Source organism: Lutra lutra, chromosome 1, assembly GCF_902655055.1.
Source record: "Lutra lutra chromosome 1, mLutLut1.2, whole genome shotgun sequence".
In the NCBI taxonomy this organism is placed as follows: domain Eukaryota; kingdom Metazoa; phylum Chordata; class Mammalia; order Carnivora; family Mustelidae; genus Lutra; species Lutra lutra.
Genome location: NC_062278.1, coordinates 193,330,449 through 193,354,465, shown reverse-complemented (window position 1 = coordinate 193,354,465; position 24,017 = coordinate 193,330,449). Strand labels below are relative to the sequence as shown.

The 24,017-nt window shown below is 43.6% G+C and overlaps 1 protein-coding gene across 5 annotated transcripts in view; it reads left to right on the top strand.

Moving 5' to 3' along the window:
• Positions 1 to 24,017, top strand: part of PTPRG (protein tyrosine phosphatase receptor type G) — a 707,992-nt gene that overhangs the window by 553,713 nt on the left and 130,262 nt on the right. For all 5 annotated transcript variants that reach the window (XM_047690530.1, XM_047690520.1, XM_047690539.1 and 2 more), the window contains 2 exons: positions 11,248 to 11,405; positions 21,688 to 21,880. In XM_047690530.1, the coding sequence (XP_047546486.1) occupies positions 11,248 to 11,405; positions 21,688 to 21,880 (351 nt within the window). The remainder of the gene's footprint in view (positions 1 to 11,247; positions 11,406 to 21,687; positions 21,881 to 24,017) is intronic.

Here is a 24,017-nt window from a genome sequence, read left to right as displayed (position 1 = left end):
GCATCCCCATGTAATTTGCCCCATTCATTCTCAAATGGGATGCTTGTTGCCATCCCTTTTAAATGTCCTACTTCTTCTATAGGAACAGGGGGTCAGCAAGCTTTCTCTGTAAAGGGATCGATAGCAAATATTTTAGGCATTGCTCCCATATGTACTCTGTTGCAGCAACTCAATTGTGCAGTTGTAACCTGGAAGCAGGCATAGATCATTTGTATACAAATAGCCATGGGTGTGTTCCAATAAAACTTCATTTACAAAAGTAGCTACTAGGCTAGATTTGGCCTCTGGGCCGCTTTTGACGTAGAATTACTTAGTGACTTAGTTCGATCCATGTTTTTCAGCCATGTCTGAAGGACCTACCCTTTAAGGCCCTGTGTTGTGTCCTAGGGGTATAGTCAGGAGCTACGGTCTTGCTGTCATGGAGCCTCCAGCCTTCTAGAGAGGAGATCACTATCCACCAATTACACGGCCTGTAATGAGACTGAGGTCTGCACAGTCATGACCATGAGCATGGTCAGGAGTTGATACCCACTCCACAAAGTTGTGAGGCCTTGTTTTGAGAAAACCAGCCATACCCGACCCTGAGCTCACATACCATAAACGTGCACCAGTCAAAAGAGGTGAACCTCAGGCATGTCAATATCCTAATGTCCTCAATTCTGTGACTCTCGTTTCTTCATGTGCTTTCTGTCATGTGTTTATGCCATGACATTACATTAGTTTCAGGGATACAACATAATGGTATGATATTTTTATATATTGTGAGATGATCACATCTCTCATCACACAGTTGAATTTTTTTTCATTTCTTCGTAGTTTAACAACTCTAAAGTCGGGGTGCATCTTACACTGATATCATGTCATTATCTAATTAGTAATGTGCCGCCTTTAGTAGTGGCATTTGAAATAATGATACATCTTATTTATAGTCATTAGTGACTTAGATATGAAAGAAATGCAATATCTTGAATGTATTGGTTATTTAAAATACCCCAACTACCATGCTTGTTTGTTCCTTCATTCTCTTTTCACGTAACTATTGGGAACCTACTATGTTCCAGGCAGTGTTTTAGTTGCTGGGTGTGTGGGGTGAATGAGAGAGGCAAGGTCTTTGCCCTTGTGCGAAATCAGGCTCTTGAGGGAGATGGACAGTAAATGAGTAAACACACCCTGGGAAGGAAATGAACTGGGTGTGTTGGAGTTAATGGCATCAGGAACATATCAGGTGGGGTGTTCGGGGTGGAGTCTCAGGAGATGGCATTTGAGCTGAGTCTCCTGGGATGAAAAGGAATCCGCCATATGGAGTGGCAATGGGGAGAAGCATTCTAAGCAGAGGGAACAGCAAGGTGAGGAGACAGATGGGTGGTCAGCAGGGGTGAGAGCAGAAGCAAAGAGATGCAGAGGTAGACAGATCATGCAGGGCCCCATGGCTGTGGAGGGAGTTTGGATTTTGACGGGCTCTAGGAGGAAAAAAAAGATCGGCTGCTTCCAGCCACTGGAAGGTTGGAGCTGGGCAGTGTCAGGGCTAGATTTATGCTTGTTTTTTTTTTTTGTTTTTTTTTTTTTTTAAGATTTTATTTATTTATTTGACAGAAATCACAAGTAGGCAGAGAGGCAGGCAGAGAGAGAGGAGGAAGCAGGCTCCCTGCTGAGCAGAAAGCCCGATGTGGGGCTCGAACCCAGGACCTGGGATCATGACCTGAGCCGAAGGCAGTGGCTTAACCCACTGAGCCACCCAGGCGCCCCTAGATTTATGCTTGTAAAAGCTGGAAGAGTTCTCAGTCTTCTGTGAAATTTTCTCACCTCCTCATGTTTACGTTGTAAGGGACTCAGAGCCCTGGGCCCGAGAATGGGCTGGTAGAAAGAGCCCGGTGCTGGTTGAGACCCAGATTTACTCCCACCTCACTGTGTGATCCTGACCCAGTCACTTTTCCCCTTTGGACTTCGTTTTCCTTGTTTGTAAAATGAAGTGGAACTAACATCTTCTGTAACTCTTTGGAACCCTGCAGTGCTTTGTGATTCTCAGGGGACTTTGCCCAGGATCCCCTCATTGTAACCTTAGGTTTGTTCCTTAAAATCATCTATTATGAAGCCTTGTAAGTAGCTACACCTTGAAAATGGTCCAGGCCCGTCCCTTTGGTCCATCTTTCCCATTCCTTCCTGACAGCCAGCATCCAGTTATATAAAGCAGGTATCAGGGGCACCTGGGTGGCTCAGTGGGTTAAAGCCTCTGCCTTCGGCTCAGGTCATGATCCCAGGGTCCTGGGATCGAGCCCCGAATCAGTCTCTCTGCTCAGCAGGGAGCCTACTTCCTCCTCTCTCTCTGCCTGCTTCTCTGCCTACTTGTGATCTCTGTCAAATAAATAAATAAAATCTTTAAAAAAAAAAAAAGCAGGTATCACTGCTTGTGTGTTTGTATGTATGTATTTTTAGAAAGTGAGAGAGAGAGCATGAGCAAGAGCGTGGGGATGAGGAATAGAGGGAGAGGGAGGGGAGAGAAAATCTTAAGCAGGTCCATGCCTGGTGCAGAGGCTGATGTAGGGCTCAACCTCACAACCCTGAGATCATGATAAGAGCCAAAATCAAGAGTCAGACGCTAAACTGACTGAGTAACCCAGGTGCCCCTCACTGCTTGTATTTAGATCATAAAATTAATTCCTTGGCTCCTTCTGGGAGGCTTCTCTCACTGTGTTCATTTTAAACCAATGCTTTCTGACCTCTATGATGGCTCCTAGAATCCACACTCCTAAATTCCCTGGATTCTGACCCTCAGGCTCTCTATTTCCACCGTGACTTCCATTTTCTGTTTCTGTGGTCAGCAGGCCCTTTAGTTATGAGCTCGTCACACCCAGAGCTCCTCCCAGATCATACAGCACACTCATGGCCCATCTGCACTTAACTCTGAGCTGCTGACTCTGTGTTCTAGTGTTTTGGCATCTTCATAATTTTTAACCAAATTCCAGATTGTACTTTAACCAGCAGCTGATCTTTTTTTTTCCTCCTAGAGCCCGTCAAATTTTGGGCTGTTGAACTTTTCCTTCTAATTTCCCTCTTGCTCACTTCACCCCAGCCACACATCAGGCAGAATCCCTTTGCACTAGCTTTTCTCTCTGCTAGGAATGTTCTCTCAAGGTTGCTGCATGGCTCACTTCTGCCTTTGGGTTTTTAATCAGATGCTTCCTTCTCAATGAGCCTGCTTTTAAAATTGCCATTTTCGGGACGCCTGGGTGGCTCAGTTGGTTAAGCAGCTGCCTTCGGCTCAGGTCATGATCCCGGCGTCCTGGGGTCGAGTTCCACATCGGGCTCCTTGCTTGGCAGGGAGCCTGCTTCTCCCTCTGCCTCTGCCTGCCACTCTGTCTGCCTGTGCTCACTCTAGCTTCTCTCTCTATGACAAATAAATAAATAAAATCTTTTAAAAAAAATAAATAAATAAAATTGCCATTTTCAAAATAGGGGAGACTTCATTGAGAAATGTGTCATTCAAATATGACTAACTTGTTAGCAGCTGAAAGGCATTTGATCTAAAACCAGCCATGAATAGAGAGCAGTGAAGAAAGAAGAGCCAGTGCAAAGGCCCTGGGGTCATGTGATTACGGGACAGCAAAGAGACCAGGATGGCTATACCTGAGAGTCAGAAAGTAGAGGTGGATGAGGCTGCAGACAGTGTGGGGGCCCGTTTATACAGTGCTCACAGAAACTGGGTACTCTAATATGCTCAGCATTATTAAAAATGCAGACTCTCGGGATCAGAATCTACATTTTAACAAGCTCCCCAGGTGATGTGCATGAACATTAACTTTGAGAAGTACTGTTAGGAATCTTCTTCCTCCATTCGGAGTGACCTATGACCCAGTTTTTTCCAATGTTACTCTCTCCCTACCCTCCCCAGCACAGAGCATACCAGTGCTTTGAAGTGGTTAAGGAAAACGTAATAGCTTTTCCTTATAAAGTTTTGGGAAATCCTGAAGGAACTAAACAATCACTGGGCTGAAAACAGAAGCTTGGGCTTTCTTATATTTGTTTATCTTAACCCTACTATTCTAAAATAGGTTGACTGCTTTTTGAGGGCTGGCACATTCTTCCCTATATATCTTCCAATGTAATACTTTGTTCATTGGGGTATGTGTGCTTGTGTGTGTTTTCAGTATAATTCCATGATTCCTGGTTACTGCATAAGTCTCATCGATATTTTGATTGTTGATCGTATCTTATAAAGGGCTTTCTCTCTTCCTATATAACCAAAGTATTGAAAATATGAGATTATTAACACAGTGAAAAATGCAATCAATCAGATGATTATCATCTAATGTTTTAATGATCACATTTTTAATCCAATTATGCATGTTTGAATCTTTCAAATTTTCTTTAATTAAAGATTGCCTCCTGGCACTGCTATCAGAAGTAAGGAATTGAACAGAATTGAGCCAGATATAATTTAATGTTGAAAGGAAACTGCAAGGATAACTGGGCCACGCTGGGTTTAATGGTGACCATGACTTTACAGCCCTCATACAAAATTTCCTAATTGATAAGAAAAATTTAATCATCTTCGGATATATTCCGTTTGCATTCAAATAAGGTATTTCTTTTTCTAAATAAACCTCCCCTAACTGATTATTCATATTGTACGTGCAAAATGCTTAAAAATGAAAGACAGAGTTGGGTGAGATGTAGACTACTTAATACAGTGTGTATTTAATATAAAAATCATACATTATTCATTTTTGCAATTTGAATAACTTTGAATTTAGCATCCCTGTTCTTCATCTTTTTCTTTGATGAACAATTAATTATTAAAATATAATATTGTCTGCATACAGCACTGGGATCCTTGAAAGTGGAATATGAGATTCATTCCCTTTCAATTCTTTTATCTGGTAATGCACAGAACCTGCTTATTATGGTTTAATGGAATGAATGGTGGTATAAATAGAGTGTTTCAAATATTTTTCTCAACTAGGTAGGCGGCTGGGATAGGAATGTTTTGAATTCAAATTACTAATTTGGTTATAAGTTGGAGGCACCATGCCCTGATCGGGGATGGGTTTGGAGTCAAACTGCCCTTTTCTAACAAGAGCCATTTAACGAGCACTTACATGTACTTATCCTGTGCCAGACACTCTCCTAAGCCCTTAACTCACGTTAACTCACTTAATACTCATTTATTCATCGAACTTGCTTAGGGAGCTTGACTATTATAATCCCATTTTGCAGACAAGGATACAGTTACAGGAGAGGTTCAACAGCTTATCTCAGGTGAGACCTTTAAGTAAACCAGTTAGGATTCAAATCCCAGGGCCCTGGCTCTAGCATGTCTCTCCGCTTTATAATACCTACATTTATTAAGACTTTCTTTGTGGGAGAGTTTACGCTCTCACCAGGAAAGTGCATTCCTCCTTCCTTCTTCCAGTGGCTGACCTCAGGAAGGTCCCCGTCTTGGGTCCAGCCAGTTGAGCACCCTGTGGCTTATGTGGGCTCTGTGGCCAGTGCTAGAAGTAGAGGGCTACCGTCTCTAAAATTATTTCTCATTTACACCTAAGCATTGTGAGCACCCCATTTGTCAGGGGGGCACTGCCTATGGGCCTGAGCAGGAAATGGAATTTTCAGAAAGATGAGTAAAAATTGATGTTCATTTTGAACTAGAAAACTCAAGGAGGAATGAAAACAGCTCAAGAGTTAATTCTGTAATGTATGTTCACGACAGAAATGATCATCAGTAGTGGAGGCATCAGAACATGTAAAGTTACCCGCACACATACCCCAGTTCTAGCTCTAGCTATTATGGTGACTCTCTTTTTTTGTTCCCCAGGATTTTTTATTTATTTATTTGAGAGAGAGAGAGAGAGCACACACCAGTGCGAAAGCAAGGGGAAGCTGCAGAGGGAGAGGGAGAAGCAGGCTCCCTGCTGGGCAGGAAGACTAACTCTGAGCTTGATCCCAGGACCCCAGGATCATGATCTGAGCCGAAGGCAGACATTAAACCAACTGAGTCACCCAGGCACCCCCACGTTATTTTTTAAGATTTTACTTATTTGTCAGAGAGAGCACACACACACAAGTAGGGGGAGCGGCAGAGGGCAGAGGGAGAGGGAGAAGCAGGTACCCTGCTGAGCAGGGAGCCCGACACAGGGCTCTATCCCACGACCCTGAGATCATGACCTGAGCCAAAGGCACATGCTTAACCAACTGAGCCACCCAGGCACCCCTCATGGTGACTTTCCAACACTGGTCACCCCCCCCTACAGACATACACACAAACAGTTGCTTTAAAAAAAAAACAGCAGGGAAGGGGCATCTGGGTGGCTCAGTTGGTTAAGTGGCCGACTCTTGATTTCAACTCAGGTAATAATCTCAGGGTCCTGGGATAGAGCCCAGCTCAGCGGGGTCTGCTTCAAGATTCTCTCTCTGCCTCCCCCAACCCCCTGCTTGCTCATGCTCTCTTTCTAAAACAAGCAAATAAATCTTTAAAAAAAAAAAAAAAAAAAAAAAAAAAAAAGGACAGGGGAAAATGTGGCCTAATGGCTAAATCCATTTCACTGACTCTTGTTGTATGATCCTTGACCTAAGAATGATTTTTACATTCAAACCCTAATTAAGTGAAATGTTACCCCCCCAAAAGAATTCTGTTCTTCTCATAGCAGATGTATATATTTTAAATGGTCCTCCATTGTTATTAGCATTTTGAATATTGTTAATAAGGTTATGGGAATGTGTTTGTTAATATAAGTATTCCTATAACATCTTTGATTTTGCCTCTTGGCCTGCAAAACCTAAAATATTTACTATCTGGCACTTTACAGAAAACATTTGCCAATCCCTGGCTTAAAACACAAAATGAGCTGGTCTGCTCTCAGCCAAGTGCTTGCCTTGATAAATCAGGGCTCCCAAGGTACTCTGGTAAGCCCTTTACGTTTATGAGCTTGCTTAATTTTCACAGCCTTCCTGAGGGGTAAATACCCTCTGAATTCCCATTTTACAGATAAGGGAAGTAGCCCAGAGAGCTTAAGACCTTTCCCTAAAGTCACACAGCTGTTAAATATCAGTTGGTTCCAGAGCTCTTACTAGAACTTTGGCAAAGAAAATTCTAACCTGTGTTGCTCAGGTTGGTAGGAGAATTTGTCAGACATGAGGCACTTTTAAGGCACTAGTAATCAAGGTTTAAATAAAAAAAAAGACACATGTGCCAGCATTAGAGGAAGTGTATAGCTATGTAAGGTGTAGGTGGCTAGGCCTTGGTTGTTCAGAAAAGTAATAATAATGATAATAATATAAGTAATAAGAATTAGAATAAGAATAATATTTATTGGTCATCTGGGTAGCTCAGTTGTTAAGCATCTGACTTCAGCTCAGGTCATGATCCCAGGGTTCGGGGATCAAGCCCCGTATCCGGCTCCCTGCTCAGTGGGGAGCCTGCTTCTCCCTCTCCCACTCCCCCTACTTGTGTTCTCCCTCTTGCTCTCGCTCTCTCTCTGTGTCAAATAAATAAATAAAATCTTTTTTTTAAAAAGTCTATCTTTATGAGATGCTTACTCTATTTTAAGCTCTCAGCCGAGGAAGCTTCAGTAAGGAGATCACAGAGCTTACAGGTGGAGGAGTTGGGATTCGGACCTTGGCAGCTGAGAATCTGCTCTCTTCCCTAGCTTCCGTAGGGATGGAGAAATGAGGTGCTGATGAAAGTAGTGGTTGGATTGCAGTTTTCAGCTCCTGATGCTAGGTGACACTTCTGGTCCTAGGCTTACCGTTCCAGATCCTAAGTGGCTTCTTTGAAGAAGGGATCCCATCTGAGTTTCTGTGTTCTCAAGTTTTTTACCTCCCGTCTGGTCTTCCATTTTCCCCGCAATAAAATTTCAGAATTGGACTAAGTTGGTGGTTTCCAAAGTGTCCCTAGGTTCCCAGCTCAGCTTTAACCATGGTGGCTGCATTTTAGCTGTTTCGGTTGGCTGCCTCCTGTGTAAGATTTTGTTTGAAAAAAGGGTTCCTTGGCTCCCAAAGCCACTGAATGAGGGTGGTCTAAGCCCCTTCCAGGTCTCAGAATCCTGACCAAACAGCAGTGACTGTGGCGGGATCAACAAGCAGCAAAGCCTCCTTCTTGGTCCCTCTCACCATGTCCACCCTCCCTGCCTCCCATCTGATTGCACCTGCTGATCATTTAAAGCCAGAACCTGCCCCTGAAGCCCTTAGGTTGGTCAAGGACAAAAAAAGCTCTTCTGCCTTTGTAGCAATGGTCATGCCTGCAGTTTCCATCAGTCCCTGCCGAATTCAGAAGCCCGTACAAGAACTTGCAGGAGACTCCTGATCCTACTAAAACCATGTGCCCTTGGAGAGATCCAGTCATCTCAGATGGGGTGGGAGGGGGGGCAGGTGTTCCTGCTTTATCTTTTTATATTCCTTAAAGCCTCGGCCTCTTCCTCCAGTGGATGCTCTAGGTGGGGGCTTTGCCGCTGCCGGCTTGCGAGCACTGTCTTGTTACTAGCCTTCTGCCTACAGCATGCTAAACCGCAGCCCCAACACTGGATCAGCCTCCTTGGGGAAAACTCTCCAGGTTTTCTGGCCATTCAGCCTGGAGCCCTTGATCCTAAGGCCGATTCATGTGCTGCGGTGCGACGCCAAGTTCCTACAACGTGAGGGAAAAATGAAGATGATGATTTTGTGGTTTGTGATGCCAGGCCCTATGCTCCCTCTGTTGCCTGGGGCCTTGCCTTGTCTGTTTACGTAGCTCGGGAAGTGCAGGAGCAGCAAGCAAAGGCCGGCATTTGTCCTGCTCCCAGCCAACCCCGTCGCAGCCAAGCAGGCTGGCAGAGGTTTACCCTGTCATTGGGTTGCCGGTAACCAGGTTTAAATTAAAACCCACACTGGCCAGTGGGCGGAGGGGCAGTTTGGTGATTTCTGGCCTTTTGTCCAAACAGAACCCGCTTTTGTCATTTTGGTTATAGAACCCTCTAATTTGGAGACTTTGGCATTTATGACTTAATATTTAATTTTTCCTTAAAAACATAGACTTGAAAACCTGTATGAGAATCAGCCAAGGTTTCGGAGTCTCATGAATAACGGCTTCTCTTTCCCCATCCCTTGTGATCTTGGGCTTAGTCATTTAACTTCTCTGTGCCTTCATTTCCACATCTGTGAAATTTGAGTCAAGTGTTGTAAATCAAAAGCATATAGTGATGGTTTAAGAATAATGAAAGCCTGGGGGCGCCTGGGTGGCTCAGTGGGTTAAAGCCTCTGCCTTCGGCTCAGGTCATGATCCCAGGGTCCTGGGATCGAGCCCCGTGTCGGGCTCTCTGCTCTGAGGGAGCCTGCTTCCTCCTCTCTCTCTCTCTGCCTGCCTCTCTGCCTACTTGTGATCTCTCTGTCAAATAAATAAATAAAATCTTTGAAAAAAAAAAAATAATGAAAGCCTGGATTCTAAACTCACCTACCTCTTGTACATCCGAGCCCTGTAAATAGGTGATAATAATAGGGCAACTTCATGGGGCTCTTTTAAGAAAGAAATAAATTAATCTTTATCAAACTCTAAGAACAAGGGCTGGCACATCCAGTAACTACTGCTTAACCCTCAGAATGGTGTCTGGCATATGGTAATAAAGCTAAGTAAGTGTTAACTTTCAGTCAATTAATCTCTCCCAAAAGAAAATTGCCATTTTGCTTATTTTTAAAGAGTTGATTTCTGTTGCAGTTTTTACATAACCCCCAGTCACAGAGCTCTCTCAAGTCCATGGATGCACATTTGCACAAAGACCTGTATTGCTCATTCTGCATTGAAGAAAAGGAAGAAGGGGTGTGAACCTGGAAGGACTACTCCTGTAGGCACAGATGTGTCCAGGAGGTAACCTGGAGCCCTAAGGTCCTCGCAAGAATATCCTTCAGCCCATGGTGGAGGCCACTAGGGAGCCAAGGCAAACCATTAGCAGGATTAGAATAGCCTTATTACATCCCAAAAAGGGCTAAGAAAGAAATCCCAGACTTTAAATTCAGGGCTAGACCTTTGTAGACCCAGAGAGAGAATAGAGCCTTCTCTGATTTGGGAAAGAAGCTGGATAATCTACTGAGCCAGATTGGGAGAGCTATAATACAGTACCCTAAACACTGTTGCACTGTTTCTTCCTGCCTCAGGACCTTTGAACATGCTGTTCCCGCAGCCCCAAATGCTCTTCTCCTCTTTTGCCCCATCCTTCAGTATTCACTGAAGTTGCTTCAGCTTCTTCGTTAGCTGAGTCAGAGCTGTGCACACTCTGGTGTCAGAGTGCCTGGGTTCCTATGCCAGCTTTGAAGTTTAGGAGCTGTGTGACCTTAGGCAGGCACTAACCCCCTCCACACCTTGTTTTTCTCATAGAGTTATTGTCAGGTATCATTTTTCAGTCTTGGTTGAAATATTCCTTCCACATAAGGAAAGACCACTCTGCTTTTGTAAAAAGAAGCAGCCTATTTTCTGGGCCCCCATTTTATAAGCTCAGGTCTGTAGGTTGGTTAGATTTCACTTTGATTTGGAGAGGTGCTGGGTGAAACCACAATCAGATGTAACCAGCTTTGGAATTGAACTTTACCGTTGGCTGACAGAGTTCTTTTTTTTTTTTTTTCTAAGATTTTTTATTTATTTATTTGACAGAGAGAGAGATCACAAGTAGACGGAGAGGCAGGCAGAGAGAGAGAGAGGGGAAGCAGGCTTCTCGCTGAGCAGAGAGCCCGATGCGGGACTCGATCCCAGGTCCCTGAGATCATGACCTGAGCCGAAGGCAGCAGCTTAACCCACTGAGCCACCCAGGCGCCCCGACAGTGTTCTTTTTATGCCGAATTTCTCGTGGGTGTCCCAGCGTTTATGCCACTGATTGTTAGTTCCTAAGTATTGGATGGGGAAGGGTTTGGTGGCAAAGCAAGATTGGGAAGGGATGGGTTACATGAAATCAAGTCCATTTCTTTTCTGCAGGACTTCTCAGGGACTTGACTGTGCTAGTGTTTTGTCTGTTCCCTGGGGTGGGGAGAAGAAAGGACCACGGGTTGCCCAGCAGCACTCGTCATGGAACCTGTTTTTCGTGAAATACAGTGCACCGTGGAGCCTCAGAACACATCCTGGGAAACACTGCTTTGTTTGCTGTGGCCCTCCCACCACCAAATGCTAGTGCTTCTCGGGATGTAAACAAACAGAAGGCTTGTGATGTGGAACCAGCATGCCGAGGGTTTCGACTGTATATCTGCAGCATAATATGACTTACATCATTGTGCCTTTCTTTTCCTTCTTCCTCCACACAGAGAAGGAGACCTTTCTGGATCCTTTTGTCCTCCGGGACCTCTTGCCTGCGTCCCTGGGGAGCTATTACCGGTACACGGGTTCTCTGACCACCCCACCGTGTAGCGAAATCGTGGAGTGGATCGTCTTCCGGAGGCCTGTCCCCATCTCTTACCATCAGGTAGGTATTCAGCCCCACATGGGACCTCGGTGTTCACTCGTTTTGCGTTGACATAACCATTTAACGTGGCTACAAAACAGCAGTAAAAAAAACACCAGTTTTTTTATCCTCTCCCCCGCCCCAATTCCTTCTGTCTTTCTAACAGACGTGTTTCTGAACCCAAGAATTGTCAATCCTCAGCCTCCACTGGCTGAGGAGAACTGAGGGTATAAAACCAGGTATTAGGTAAGTATTCCATCTTGAAGAGAGAACAGCTGTCCAGCTTGTGCCAGAAACTTTTCCAAGCTCTTTGTATGTGCTCACCTATTTAATCCTCACAAACAGTAGTCCTCTTTGCCCCCCCCACACCCTTTCATAGAGAAGAGATACAGAAGGCCACCCAACCAGTTACTAAGCCAGAGTGTCCGATCCCAAAAGTTATGCTCTGAGCCACTAAGCCTACCTGAAGTTCAGAAGAGGGAGAGATTTGTGTACATGACGAAATGAAGGAATAGATACCATTGATTGAGCTCTTTCTGTGCGCTAAGCACTTTACACATGGCCAGTTTCGTGGCCAAACAGCGTGGAGAGATGGCTGTTGGCCGAGGATGGTGCACGTAAGGGTATCGTGGTCTGGAGAGATTGGGTAACATAGCCAAGAATTCATGGGTAATGACTGTTGAGGCCGGAAACTGAGCCCAGGTTTGTCTGATTCCAAAACCCCTGTGGCTGACCATTACACTGAACTGCTTCTCTCTGAGTGTGGCCTGGGCTGATTTCCTAGGAAGGTGGTTGTGGAAATTGGTGAAATGGAGATGGGTTTGAGGGCTGTGTCAGAGGAAGAGGAGGCCACCGGGCGGGTGGGAGTAGGAATGGGTGGGGAGGCTTGAAATCCCCTCATGAGGGATAATAGATGGAAGGAGAAAATTCCTAGAGGGGATTTATTAGTCATCATAATGCAGCATGCAATGAAGTAGAAGGGTATGTTTCTTCTCCATAGTTTCAGAAAATAGAGCCAGCAACAGTGGGTAGGATTGTGAGAAACGGGATTTGAGCCATTAAGCAGGACTGTTTAAAAATGGAAGGTTCTTATCAGAGCTGCTCATAGAGATGCCTTCCTAGAGTGTGACAGGTAGGAATACGGAATGTTGTAGTAGGACAGGGGAAGTTCTAGAATTATGTGACAGCACCCACGATATAAGTGAAGATATGGGCAACAAAATTGTGGATCTGGCCGCAGTGGGGAAGAGTCCAAAGATTTTCCTAATAAAGGCAGAGAGTTTGGAATAAGGGGTGGGGGAAATAGGGTTAGAGGGTGTCCTGGTCAGGTGTGTTTTAGAGTTAAGAATCAGCAACCCACGTAAGGTAGCTCAAGTAAGGGAGTATTTTAAGGAAACAGTGGTGGAGGCACCCTGAGATGAAGCCGTCATAACCAGGACTGTGGCTGGGAAGCAAAGCCCTCTCTCAGGGGCCGCGCAGGTTCTTAAATCTTGGAGTTTCTGCCACTGCTCTGTGATTCTGTGATTCTGTACTTCTGTAAAATTCTCACTCCCAGTTGGTTTTGTTTTGGTTACCTGGTCAAATATGGTCGCTCTCGTACCAGTTCACCTTTCAACTCAAGGGCCAGCTACCAACTGACAATAGTGAGGGTCCTACTCCCAGTATTCAAGAAGATAGATCTGAATAGATGTTGGTCAGCCAACAGCTTGGCTGGCCTTGGGTCATGTGTCCATCCTTAAATAAATCAGCAAACAGACCAGGTAGCTTCCTAAAACACCCAGTGTTGCCCCCCACCCCAGGGGGTAAATGGAGCTGGTCGTTTAGAAGGAGCTATGTTGTCCCGATAACAAAGTTAGGCCAGACAGACTTGGTTTCACTGCTGTTGGCAGACATTTTACTTCAAGAAATTTCTGTTCCTTTAATTCTTCTCTGATGACAAAAGAAGTACTAGCAGTTTGGTTGCTGAACAGGATCTGCCAGCTTTAAGAAGATAATGAAACAGGAAACGAGTTTTCTTCCTAATGGTGAAGCCAGCATTGTCTTACTAGAATAAAGTAAAATTGCAGTCCAAATATTTATATCCCCAGGGTTGGGGCAGGGGACTTTGAAAAGAGATGCTTTTTGTCCATTAAGATAGATGCTTTTGTCTTCAGAGATACAAAGGCTTGGGATAATGAGACTAAGAAATACAAGTCTGGCCACTTTTTTTGTAGGACACTCTGTGGAGGGGAGAGGCAAAGAGTAATAATTGTGTAGTACCGTGAGCATCTTAGGAAATGCTTAGTTTTTTTTGTTTTGTTTTGTTTTTTAATTTTTTTAAGATTTTTATTTTATTTATTTATTTGACAGAGAGAGATATCACAAGTAGGTAGAGAGGCAAGCAGAGAGAGAGGGGGAAGCAGGCTCCCCGCCGAGCAGAGAGCCCGACGCGGGGCTTGATCCCAGGACCCTGAGACCATGACCCGAGCTGAAGGCAGAGGCTTAACCCACTGAGCCACCCAGGTGCCCAGGAAATGCTTAGTTAACATCTGTGTACCCTTCACTCCTTGCTGCTCAAATACTCAGAGAGAGGAAGTAGAAGAGTTTTTCTCTGTGACTTGGAATATATGACTTAGTCTGCAGGTAGTTCTGTTTCAAGGAAATAGTAAAGAGATCAATTAATCATACTGGCTTCCCAGTTTCTTTACTATAAACTATCCTAAGACAGTACCTTCATCAGACACAGCTTCACCTTATCCCTCTTTCTCTCTCTCTCTCTCCCCCAAGGGAGGAAAAACACCTCATTTTCCTGTGGCCAAACGGGATCCTTGCTGGCACACTTGCATGGAGGTCACAGTGGTGTCAGCACTCAGAAGGGAAACCATTAACCATCCAAGTATTGTCCCTTCAGACCTTCCCACCCTGACCCTGCCAACATTCTTTCGGAAGTTAGCACAGAACGTTCATTTCAGAAAGGCAGACAGCCAGTGCGGAAAACCAAGTAGACAGAATCCCATGTCTGCTGCTGTCAGAAAGAAAACATTCGAAGTTCCTCATTTCTCTTTCTCCAAAGACCGTTTCCTCTGTTCTGTTCCCCCTTACACTGTGTGGGTGTCTGTCAGCAACAAAAATGAGAATGTGTTCACCATATAATGCAGTGGGTAGCACTTGTATAGTGGCTTGTATGACGTGGATTTCTTTCAAGCCTTCCAGATAGGAACAACTCCTTATTTTGCCTCTTCTTTGAGTCTCCTTGGACACTGAAACCAGCCCCATAGCCGGTAAGCTCTGACTTTGGTCCCTGTGATAATCTGGATCTATTACAGTGTTGCTAATGGGATCATGTGTTGGCTTGGTTGGCTAGCAGTCAGTGTGGCGTAGGTGGTTGGTTCCACTAAATGTTTTTGGTAAATAGCAGGCAAACATTGTGTCGTGACTTTATCATCCCAACAAAATGGTGCCACTCTCAGTGCTGGTTTACCAGGTCAAAGGAGCGAGGCTAGCATGTTGAGATGGTGCCTCCATTGTGTTCATGATCAGTCAGAGAACATGATCATTTGAGTCCAGTAGACAGGGATGTGTTTTATTCTAGAATGGTGGCTCTCAAATGATGGCGCATTGGCCATTGGACACTATCCCAACCTTCCGTTTCCAGAACTGTCTGCTTCCTGTACTTTAAAATATGATACTACCTATAATTTTTCCTCGCATGAATTTTGTTTAAGTGCCTCTTGGAGGCTCAATCAAAAAAAAGCAATAAATAAATATAAAAATGTCTAGTTTGTTTGCTTTCAGATATTTTTTTTTCTAACAGTAAGCTGGAATGGTTAGGAAAGGTTGATTTGCAATACTTTTTTTTTTTTTTTTTTTAAACCAGTGTTATCTCTGTCATAAAGAGCAGAGAAACTCTATTGAATTAACAAACTGCCTGGGTTTCATTCTTGGCTCCATTTTTCAGCCACATGAGTTGAGTTTCTCCACTGCTTACTCTGTGCCTCAGTTTTCTTCTGTAAAATGGGGATGATAAGAATACAGCCACTTCATGGAGTCATTATAAAGATTAAATGATAGAATGCATGTGGCATGCCTAGACTATTGCCTAGCACCACAGGGCGTGTGCAAGATACATTAGGTGGATTTTTTGTTGTTGTTGTTGCTGTTATTAAATCATCACCAAGGCTCTGGGGCAGCATTGTCCAGCACATATGTGATTTTCTAGTCGCCACATTAAAAAAATGTAAAGAGAAACAAGTGAACCTCATTTAATATTATATTTGATTCAACCCAGTATATTCAAATTATTATCCTTCCAACAAAGGGAGCTCACCATATTTCTGGGGGAACAGCTCCATTGGGCTCGTGGCTGTCGTAGCCTTCGTGTTTTATCTCAACACCTAAGGAATCACGTAATTCAGAAAGTTCCTATTCCAAGACCACATAATGCACTGTGTATGTGAATAGAGAGGGTTTTTTAAATGGTGGGGTAACGTGTCATTATTAATCCCAACATATAGCTTTCTTTGGTGGTAATTATGGTTAAATCCGTTTCTTTCTGTGGAAGGCCTTTTTATAATTGTCTTCATACAAAACTCTCTGTTGCTGCGGGAGGGACATGTCCTTGCAGTTAGCTAGCTATTCTTGGATTTTATTTTTGCAGCCATGGTTCAATCAGTAAAACTTCGGACACTCTGGGCTATTGGGAATTTAATATTCCATCACTTTTGTTTAATAATGAGGCAACACCCCAGGGCTTGCCCTGTCACCCCTCAAATGTGTGCTGAAGTTGAAGTGTCTCCGTGACCTTAGGTGTGACATTTCCATTCTTAATGCTTACCCCAGCGTTTATTATTATGTTTATAATGGACTGTGGTTTTGTGTAAAGGCTGTAATATGCCCATCCTCTAACATATTGTGCACAGCAGCCTTTTAATGGTTCATAATTATATCACTTTGGATTTTTCTCTCCTTTTTCCCCTTCAGCCATGATGGCCCTTCCCCACATCTCGTGGACGAGAGCTCTTGCTGCACACGAATAGCGTGAATAGATTTCAACTTTCCTTTGATTTGAACTGACAGATTAAAAACTAATTATTCTCTGTAATATTTTTATAATAAAAACTAAGTTGAAATGATTTATATACACTTCCAGCCAACACATTTGCAATTCAAGGTTAAAATTGTTCTTGAAACAGCACCAGTTAAAATGCAATTACAACTCCCCAAGCAGGGATAAAAGAAAGAAGTGTTTTACGTGTTCGCTTCAAAAGTTAAAAAGTCAATTTTACATTATAGAAATAAAAACTTTCGTTTATTTTTACTAAATGATAAAGACTTCATTAGTTATGTTAAAGTAAAGATAAACCCAGTGTGTTTATTACTTGCCTCTGGAAAAGAATAGGTGAATAAGTGTGGGCTTTTTGTGGTGCATAGATTTTCCTCCTTGTGCCCGCCATCTTGTTCCTGGTTCCCAGTTCCTTCTTCATTGAGCCATAAGCTGTTTCAGTCCAGAGTGCGGAAAAGTGCAAATAGTTTTATATTGCCAATGATGGGTGCCCCTCATTAGTGGTCTTTCAGGGTCAGCTAGAAGGAACTCTTTGGGGACTTCTGTTACCACATTCAGTAACTCCACTGTGATGTTACTCTTTCCATGAATAATGCTGCAGGCCTATTATTCATGTGACTTGAAGTGGCTGAGAGTATGACAGTCATACAGACCTAGGTTTCTAATCCTCACTTCAACAGGGTGAGGGGAGTGTATGCATGAGCAGGGGGAGGGGCAGAGGGAAAGGAAGAGAGAGAATCCCAAGCAGACTCTGAGCTGGGCTTGGAGCCTGATGGAGGGGCTTGATTCCACGACCTTAAGATCATGACCCAAGCCAAAACCAAGAGTAGGACGCTCAACCAGGCACCCCGGTCACATCATCTCTTGTTTCCTCTGTGATCTTAAGCAGTTCATGTCAAGTCTCTAAGCCCAGTTTCCTCCTCAGTCACAAATAATGATATGATAATACCACCAACTTTATGAGACTTCTGTGAGGAAGTAAGGAAGTAAAGGGAAGCACCTAACACTCTTAACACAATGCCTGGAGTAAATGCTCAGTAAATATTAGCTGTTGGTGTTAATGATATAATAATAGTGTTAACAGTGTTACTCTGTTATTATTTTAAACTAAAACAAGTGAGAAACCAAAGTAATGTTTGTGAATTCCATAAAGTACCATATATACCATAAAGTACCTGTCACAGAATGCGTTTGATAAATACACATTCCAAGGAGGAAAGGAGGGAGAAGCAGAGAGAGCATCTTAGAGTTGTTGGAAGTTTATAGTACAATCACAGTTACCACATTTCTCATAAAAGAAGAATAATAGTAATGTTAATAATACTTAGTGAATATCTGCTGTGTACCAGAAATTATTCCAAATGCATTATGTATAGTATCTCATTTAATAGTAGCAAAAACCACAATTGGTGTTATTGCTATTGTACAAGTAAGAAAACCAAAGCACAGAAGCATCAAATACTTTGACGGTGGTTACACACTTAGCAAGTGGGGATTGGAAACAGGGTTTTGAACCCAGGTAGCAAGAGTAAGTGTTACGAGGTTGGAGAATTGGGCACAGGCTGGATCCTTAGGGCCCCACCAGTAGAATTGGAGGCCCTTGAAAGTTTTTGAACAGAGGCCTGATGGCAGGCAGCTCATGTACATTTTAAGGAAATAGCTGTGTGGCTATTAAGCAGATCTAGAAGGGTTGACAGCTTGTCCTGTGGCTTCAGAGTTAGGCAGTACTGCTAGACCTGCACAACTCTAGGGGGCACCTTCTCGTTGTAGTCTTTATAAATGGCATCCCTTGGAATCAAAAAGTAGAGATCTGGGTGGTGGTCAGATTCACCTTTATCAAGTGTGGTTACAAGGAAAGGATAAGGATCAAGGGACAAAAGGGAGTAGCTATGTCCAGAGTATCACTGTTCACCTGCCAGAATGCAAACGTAGGCTCCCTTGGCCAATCCAGGCATCATGGTGGTTTCCACTCAATGGCCAGACATGCAAGGCACCAGCGAGAGAGACCACTGGCAATTTTCATTCAACTTAGAGGAATGACAGGGTTTTAGTGAACACTGCCAACATACTGAAGGACATTTGATGAGTCTGCTAAGCTTGACCTCCTTTTCCTCTTTTGTATGACTGTCAAGCGAAGCTATGATCCAGTTGACAATATAATATCGTCCAGGTCATCAGTTCACTCTGAAAACCGTCACATCCTTCCTTGGAAATCTCTGGGCAAGTTGAGTTAATGACAAGGAAGCAGTCGAGCTTTTAAGCCATAGCATGTCATTAAGCTGTAAGAGCAATTTAAGCAAAAGCATTTTTGTGTTAAATTCAGAACCTGCCTCTTTTTACAGTTATATGACTAATTCTTTCCTGAGGCATCAGAAATGAAACTTTTTAGGAGAACTAAATGCTAGCTGTGAAAGAAGCAAGTCTTCTAGAGAATAAACAAACCTTAGAGTCAGATTGCCGCGACAGTCTCCAAGGCCATCCTTTTCTGGCATCTCGGAGATTAAACTATTTCAGGACAGATAGCTGCTCTTCCAGAATATTTCCGTTCTAACTTGCTATGTATAGCAGCCTGGCCGTTTAAAAAAAAATAAAAATCACCCTGAAAGTTAAGGAATTATTTCTATTCAACTCACGTCTCTAAGGCTTTAATTTAAACCAATTTCCTCTCTTTGGCCTTCTCTGGACATGGAGAAGAGCTGGTCAGCATGTTCCACATACAAGGGCCTTTAATCAAATTACTCCTAACCTGCCTTTTCTTCAGGCTAAACACTTCCCACTTCCCTTCACCTTTCCACACGGGATTTAGCCTCTGTCCCTGTAATCACTTTGGTTGGTCTTTCCCTAGACGGTCTCCAGAGTCTTTGTTAATTCCTTCCATGTAATCTTAAGAAGTTATTTTCTGTCAGGAAACTCTGAAGCCTTCTCTCATGTGTGGATGTGTTCAGTTCCGAGTTGGAGTGAGTACACATTGCCAGGTTGAGGAGACTGGATTTCCTTCAGTACCTCCAATTATCTTCATCTGAGTGGGTCATATTTGGCAGAGTAAACAGTCCAATTTTCTTAATTTTTCTGCTTTTATGGCCTTTCTCTCTTCACTATAAATAAAGAAGGAACATCACAAAGAAGAATGGGAAGAAAGACAATTTTCACCAATAGCCACCACAGGAGTTGTTAGAAGTTATGAGACTGCTGGAGAACTGGAGTAACACCACAGGACCAGACAACTTGTACTTTTAGGCTGGGTTGAGAGATATTCTGGATCTGTTACCTTGATGAAAAAGCAGAAAATGTTTCATGGTTTGTTATCACTTTACATTTGCAGGAGAATTGCAGGGGAGGTGAAATGATAGGTGAATCCAGGTAGTTAAATGATTTTTCTTGGCTGTGATCACTATGCACATTCATTGCTTTCTCATGCAAAGAGAGGGAGTTTCAGATCAAGCAGATCAATTTTTGTGACATTGTCTGAAGCTGTTTGAGAAACACTGGGGTTAGTTCCAGGCTTCAAGATGACCATCCAGAAACCCAGGTTGGGAGGCTCCTGATGGTCTCAGTTGGTGACCATCCAGCTCTTGATCTTAGGGTCCTGAGTTCAAGCTGCACATTGAGCGTGGAGCCTACTTATAAAAAAGAAAGAAAGGGGCGCCTGGATGGCTCAGTGGGTTAAAGCCTCTGCCTTCAGCTCAGGTCATGATCCCAGGGTCCTGGGGCATCAGGCTCTCTGCTCAGCAGGGAGCCTGCTTCCTCCTCTCTCTCTGCCTGCTTCTCTGCCTGCTTGTGATCGCAGTCTCTCAAATAAATAAATAAAATGTTTAAAGAAAAAAAAAGAAACACTGTCGTAATGTTCCTGTATATTTAACATTGGTGTTGGCCATGGTCCCTGAAAGCCTAGGGTGGCCACTCAGTGGCTGCTTGGGAAGCATTCTGATTGGGTATTCAAGGAGCCAAATGGGCCAGAAGGAATTTATTCAGTTTCTCTCTTTTTCATTCCATTTTCATCCCCCACTTCAAGGAAGTAGTGTGTTCCATGGCTGGTCATTTTAGATTAATTTTATTTCTTTGGTGACCAGGATAACTTTGTGGTCCACTGAGAACAGATCTCTGGCCCAGCCTCAGCTTCATTTCTCTTCTATCAAAGCATTACTGTGGTGTTCTATTTTTTTTTTTTAGGTTTGTTTTTTTGTTGTTGTTATTGTTGTTTTTTAATGAGCAGAAGATGGAGGGCCACAAAGAATCCTTTTTAATAATGGAAATATGATCCTGAAGTCCTGATCTCTTTTTTCTTTGCATCTCCATAAAAGTTGGGTCTGTAGTCTTCTGGAAAGTGTTTTTTAATAGTATGAATAATAATGAGCGCAGCTAATCCTAACCATGGACTTAATGGCTGCTAAATGGTTTATATATATTTTAATCTTTTAAGATGAAAATAATCTTATTTTATAAGCTTTTTCCATGATCTTATAAGATAGCGGCTAGTATTCTATCTGTCTTATATAATATATATATAAAATGTTGATATGTATTGAGTTACTGGTGCTTGACTAGTTTGACTATGATTACCCATCTGGTAAGTGTTGAAACTGAGTAGTTTACCTCACAAGCCATCAGCTTTCTGCCTTAGCAACTTTGCTGAACTGAATCCCTATTACATACGGAAGAAGACGCTTAGTAAGAACTGAATCACTCGTCTTCACTGAGCCCTTCTGTGCCAGGGACTGTTTTAAGCACTGCACGTGGATTATTTCATTGAGTACTGGCACAAACCCTACCGGGGTCGATGCTGCTGTTGTTAGCACCATTTTATTGAGGAACAGTTGAGGCTCAGAGCAGGGAAGCCACTTCCTAGAGCCCCGGAGCGGGTGAACTGTGGAGCTAGACTTTCCATCCAGGTACTCTTGGGCTCCGGAACCTACCAGTTGCACCATCACCTTGTGCTCTTCCCAGAACACGAACAGTCTTACCAGGGGGCAGAGCAGAAAGACTGGAACTCTTTTCTGAGACACAGGCTCCAAGAGTTCTGTACAAGCCTCCTCCGGCGGAATGTTCTCCCGGTTCGCTGGCAGGACAGAAACCACAGCCAAATAAGCCCCTGGGCAGTGGTTCCAGCAAGGAGCCTGCATCCTGCTGGGTTCATCACACTCGGCTTGAAGCACATCCTACCATTTTCTGTCCTTGGTTCCCCCCACCCCCCCACCCCGCCCACATTGCTTTTCTCATTCTTGGTCTCTTTCTCCCCCCTCCCCTCTTTGGTTCTCTGTTTAGCTCGAGGCTTTTTACTCCATCTTCACCACGGAGCAGCAAGACCACGTCAAGTCGGTGGAGTATCTGAGAAATAACTTCCGACCACAGCAAGAGCTGAATGGCAGGGTGGTGTCCAAGTCTGCGGTCCGAGACGCCTGGAACCACGACATGACAGACTTCTTAGAAAACCCACTGGGGACAGAAGCCTCTAAAGGTATAGTTGGATTAAGTGCCCTTGCCCGGAGGAAGATTCCTTATCATAAATTACTTTAAATTAAAAGGCGTTCCAAACCAGCCAAGAGTTGGAACTCGGTGTTAAGAGCATATGTTTCTCTGCTAAAAGAGACTTGTCTGGATGATAAATAGAAGCAGTTGTGGGAAAAATTTCAGTTAAATAGATATGTTCAGAGTTGCCCTTTTGACTAGTAATATATCAGTCATTCTGTTGGTATTTTTACCTTACAACATCAACACTGACTAGTGAATGTCTGAGGGAAGCTTGTGGGTGTCTTACCTTGTATCTGCCCCTCCACCCCCTTCTGTTGGGATCAGGACGCTGTCTCTGACCTCAGGCACCAGCACCTTTGACTTGGCCCCCAGCACTCCACCCTGCAGCCCTCCCTTACCTCCTGACTGAGGACCTCCGCACCAGTCAAGACCTCCCCCTCCTGCTCTCCACCCCGACCTGACACCATGTGGCCTTTTTTAAACCCCTATTTACCAGTTTGATTCCCATATCCGATAAACGTGAGTTTATTCTTTTCAGGCATCTCAGTCTTTTTCTATTTGTACATTCTTATGTGAATTGAACATAAATTTCTCTTCCGGGAAACTAGAAAGTCGAATTCTATCCTCACAGTTCTACTTCAGGCCCCATGGTGTGTCCTCACTTAGAGAATAAGGCTGATCAAAATTCCAGTACTTGGCAGGGGCGCCTCAGTGGCTCAGTCAGTTAAGCATCTGTCTTTGGCTCAACTCAATCCATTCTGGGATCGAGTCCCGCATCAGGCTCCCTCTCTTTCTCATTCTCTCTCTCTCTCTCTCGCAAATAAATAAATAAAATATTACCAAAAAAATTCCAGTATTTGGAAGGGAGGAAGGAATAAGAAGGAATTCTCTTTGGGTGTGAAGAGATGGTTCTTTTCTTTCTTTCTTTCTTTCTTTGAGATGGTTATTTTCTGAACCAGTGTGCTCTCTGAAATCATGAGCTTGGGTCATATGGGAAGGGCTTGTGTCATTGATCAACACTGGACACAGACTGTGGTATTTTTAGTGGGGTAAGTTACACAGGGACATTTTAAGAGTGCCCCACCCCCCAATAAAAGGGACTAATTTACTGGCATATGACCTTTATAGGAACAGGGGGGATGCGAGTGTATTCCACAAGTAACTGCGTTGATGTGCACTTTAATAAGAATGAGCCCGTTCTCCAGGTTTGTATATCTGAAAAGAAGCTAATAGAAGAGGAAAAGGAACTTAAGAATGTGATCATTTCCTTCCTGTCTGTGTGATTTTGTTTGAGGACGGTGAGAGAAGCTAGTCTGGCCAGATGCCATCCAGAAACGCTTGAGATTCAAGTAATTTGTAGCCGACACTTTGTCAAGGGCGTCATTTGTCAGCTGGGAACAATGGGTGGGTTAAGAAGCATGCCAGCCTGGGAAATGTCTTCGGTTGGCTGGCATAGCAAACCTCACTTGGGCTAATTTTGTTTTTCAACCAAGCTAAAAATAAAGAAAACGACCAAGCTCCAAAGCTTTCTCCCAAGAGAACTTGCTTGGGAAAAGAGGAATCTCTTAGGGATTGAGTATTGTGTGAGAGGTGAATGCAGAGGACGACGGGGGATGACGAATTTATATCACAAGTGAATACAAGATCTGGTAGCTCAGAATTGCTGAGGTTATGACAGTTGCAAAGTTCCTCCCTAAAAAATGGGCTGAGAATACGATACATCAGCTGTGCAGAGGGAGTGCATGGCTCTTACTACCCAAAAAAGTTAGAGAAGAAAATGGCTTCTGTCGCATTAAATTGTCAAAGGGGGGCAAGACCTACTACTGGATGGGCTTTCTCTGAATTTGAGCCAAGCCGTGGACCCTTCCTTAAAAAGAGGAGTTAGTTCTTTATGGTACAAGGTTTTGTTGCAGTTATCATGGTGTGTGTATGTAATCCTAAATCTGAATCTGAATCCTAAAATGTTTGACTATTGAAATGTTTTGTGATCTTTTTTAGAAGCAGAGAAGGCTGGAGGTACAGTCCTATTTGTGTCTTAAGCATGTTACTGGAGTATAACATACGGGAAAGTGGACGTGTACCCCCTGATGTGTCCCACCCCCCATAGACTTGAACGGCAAACT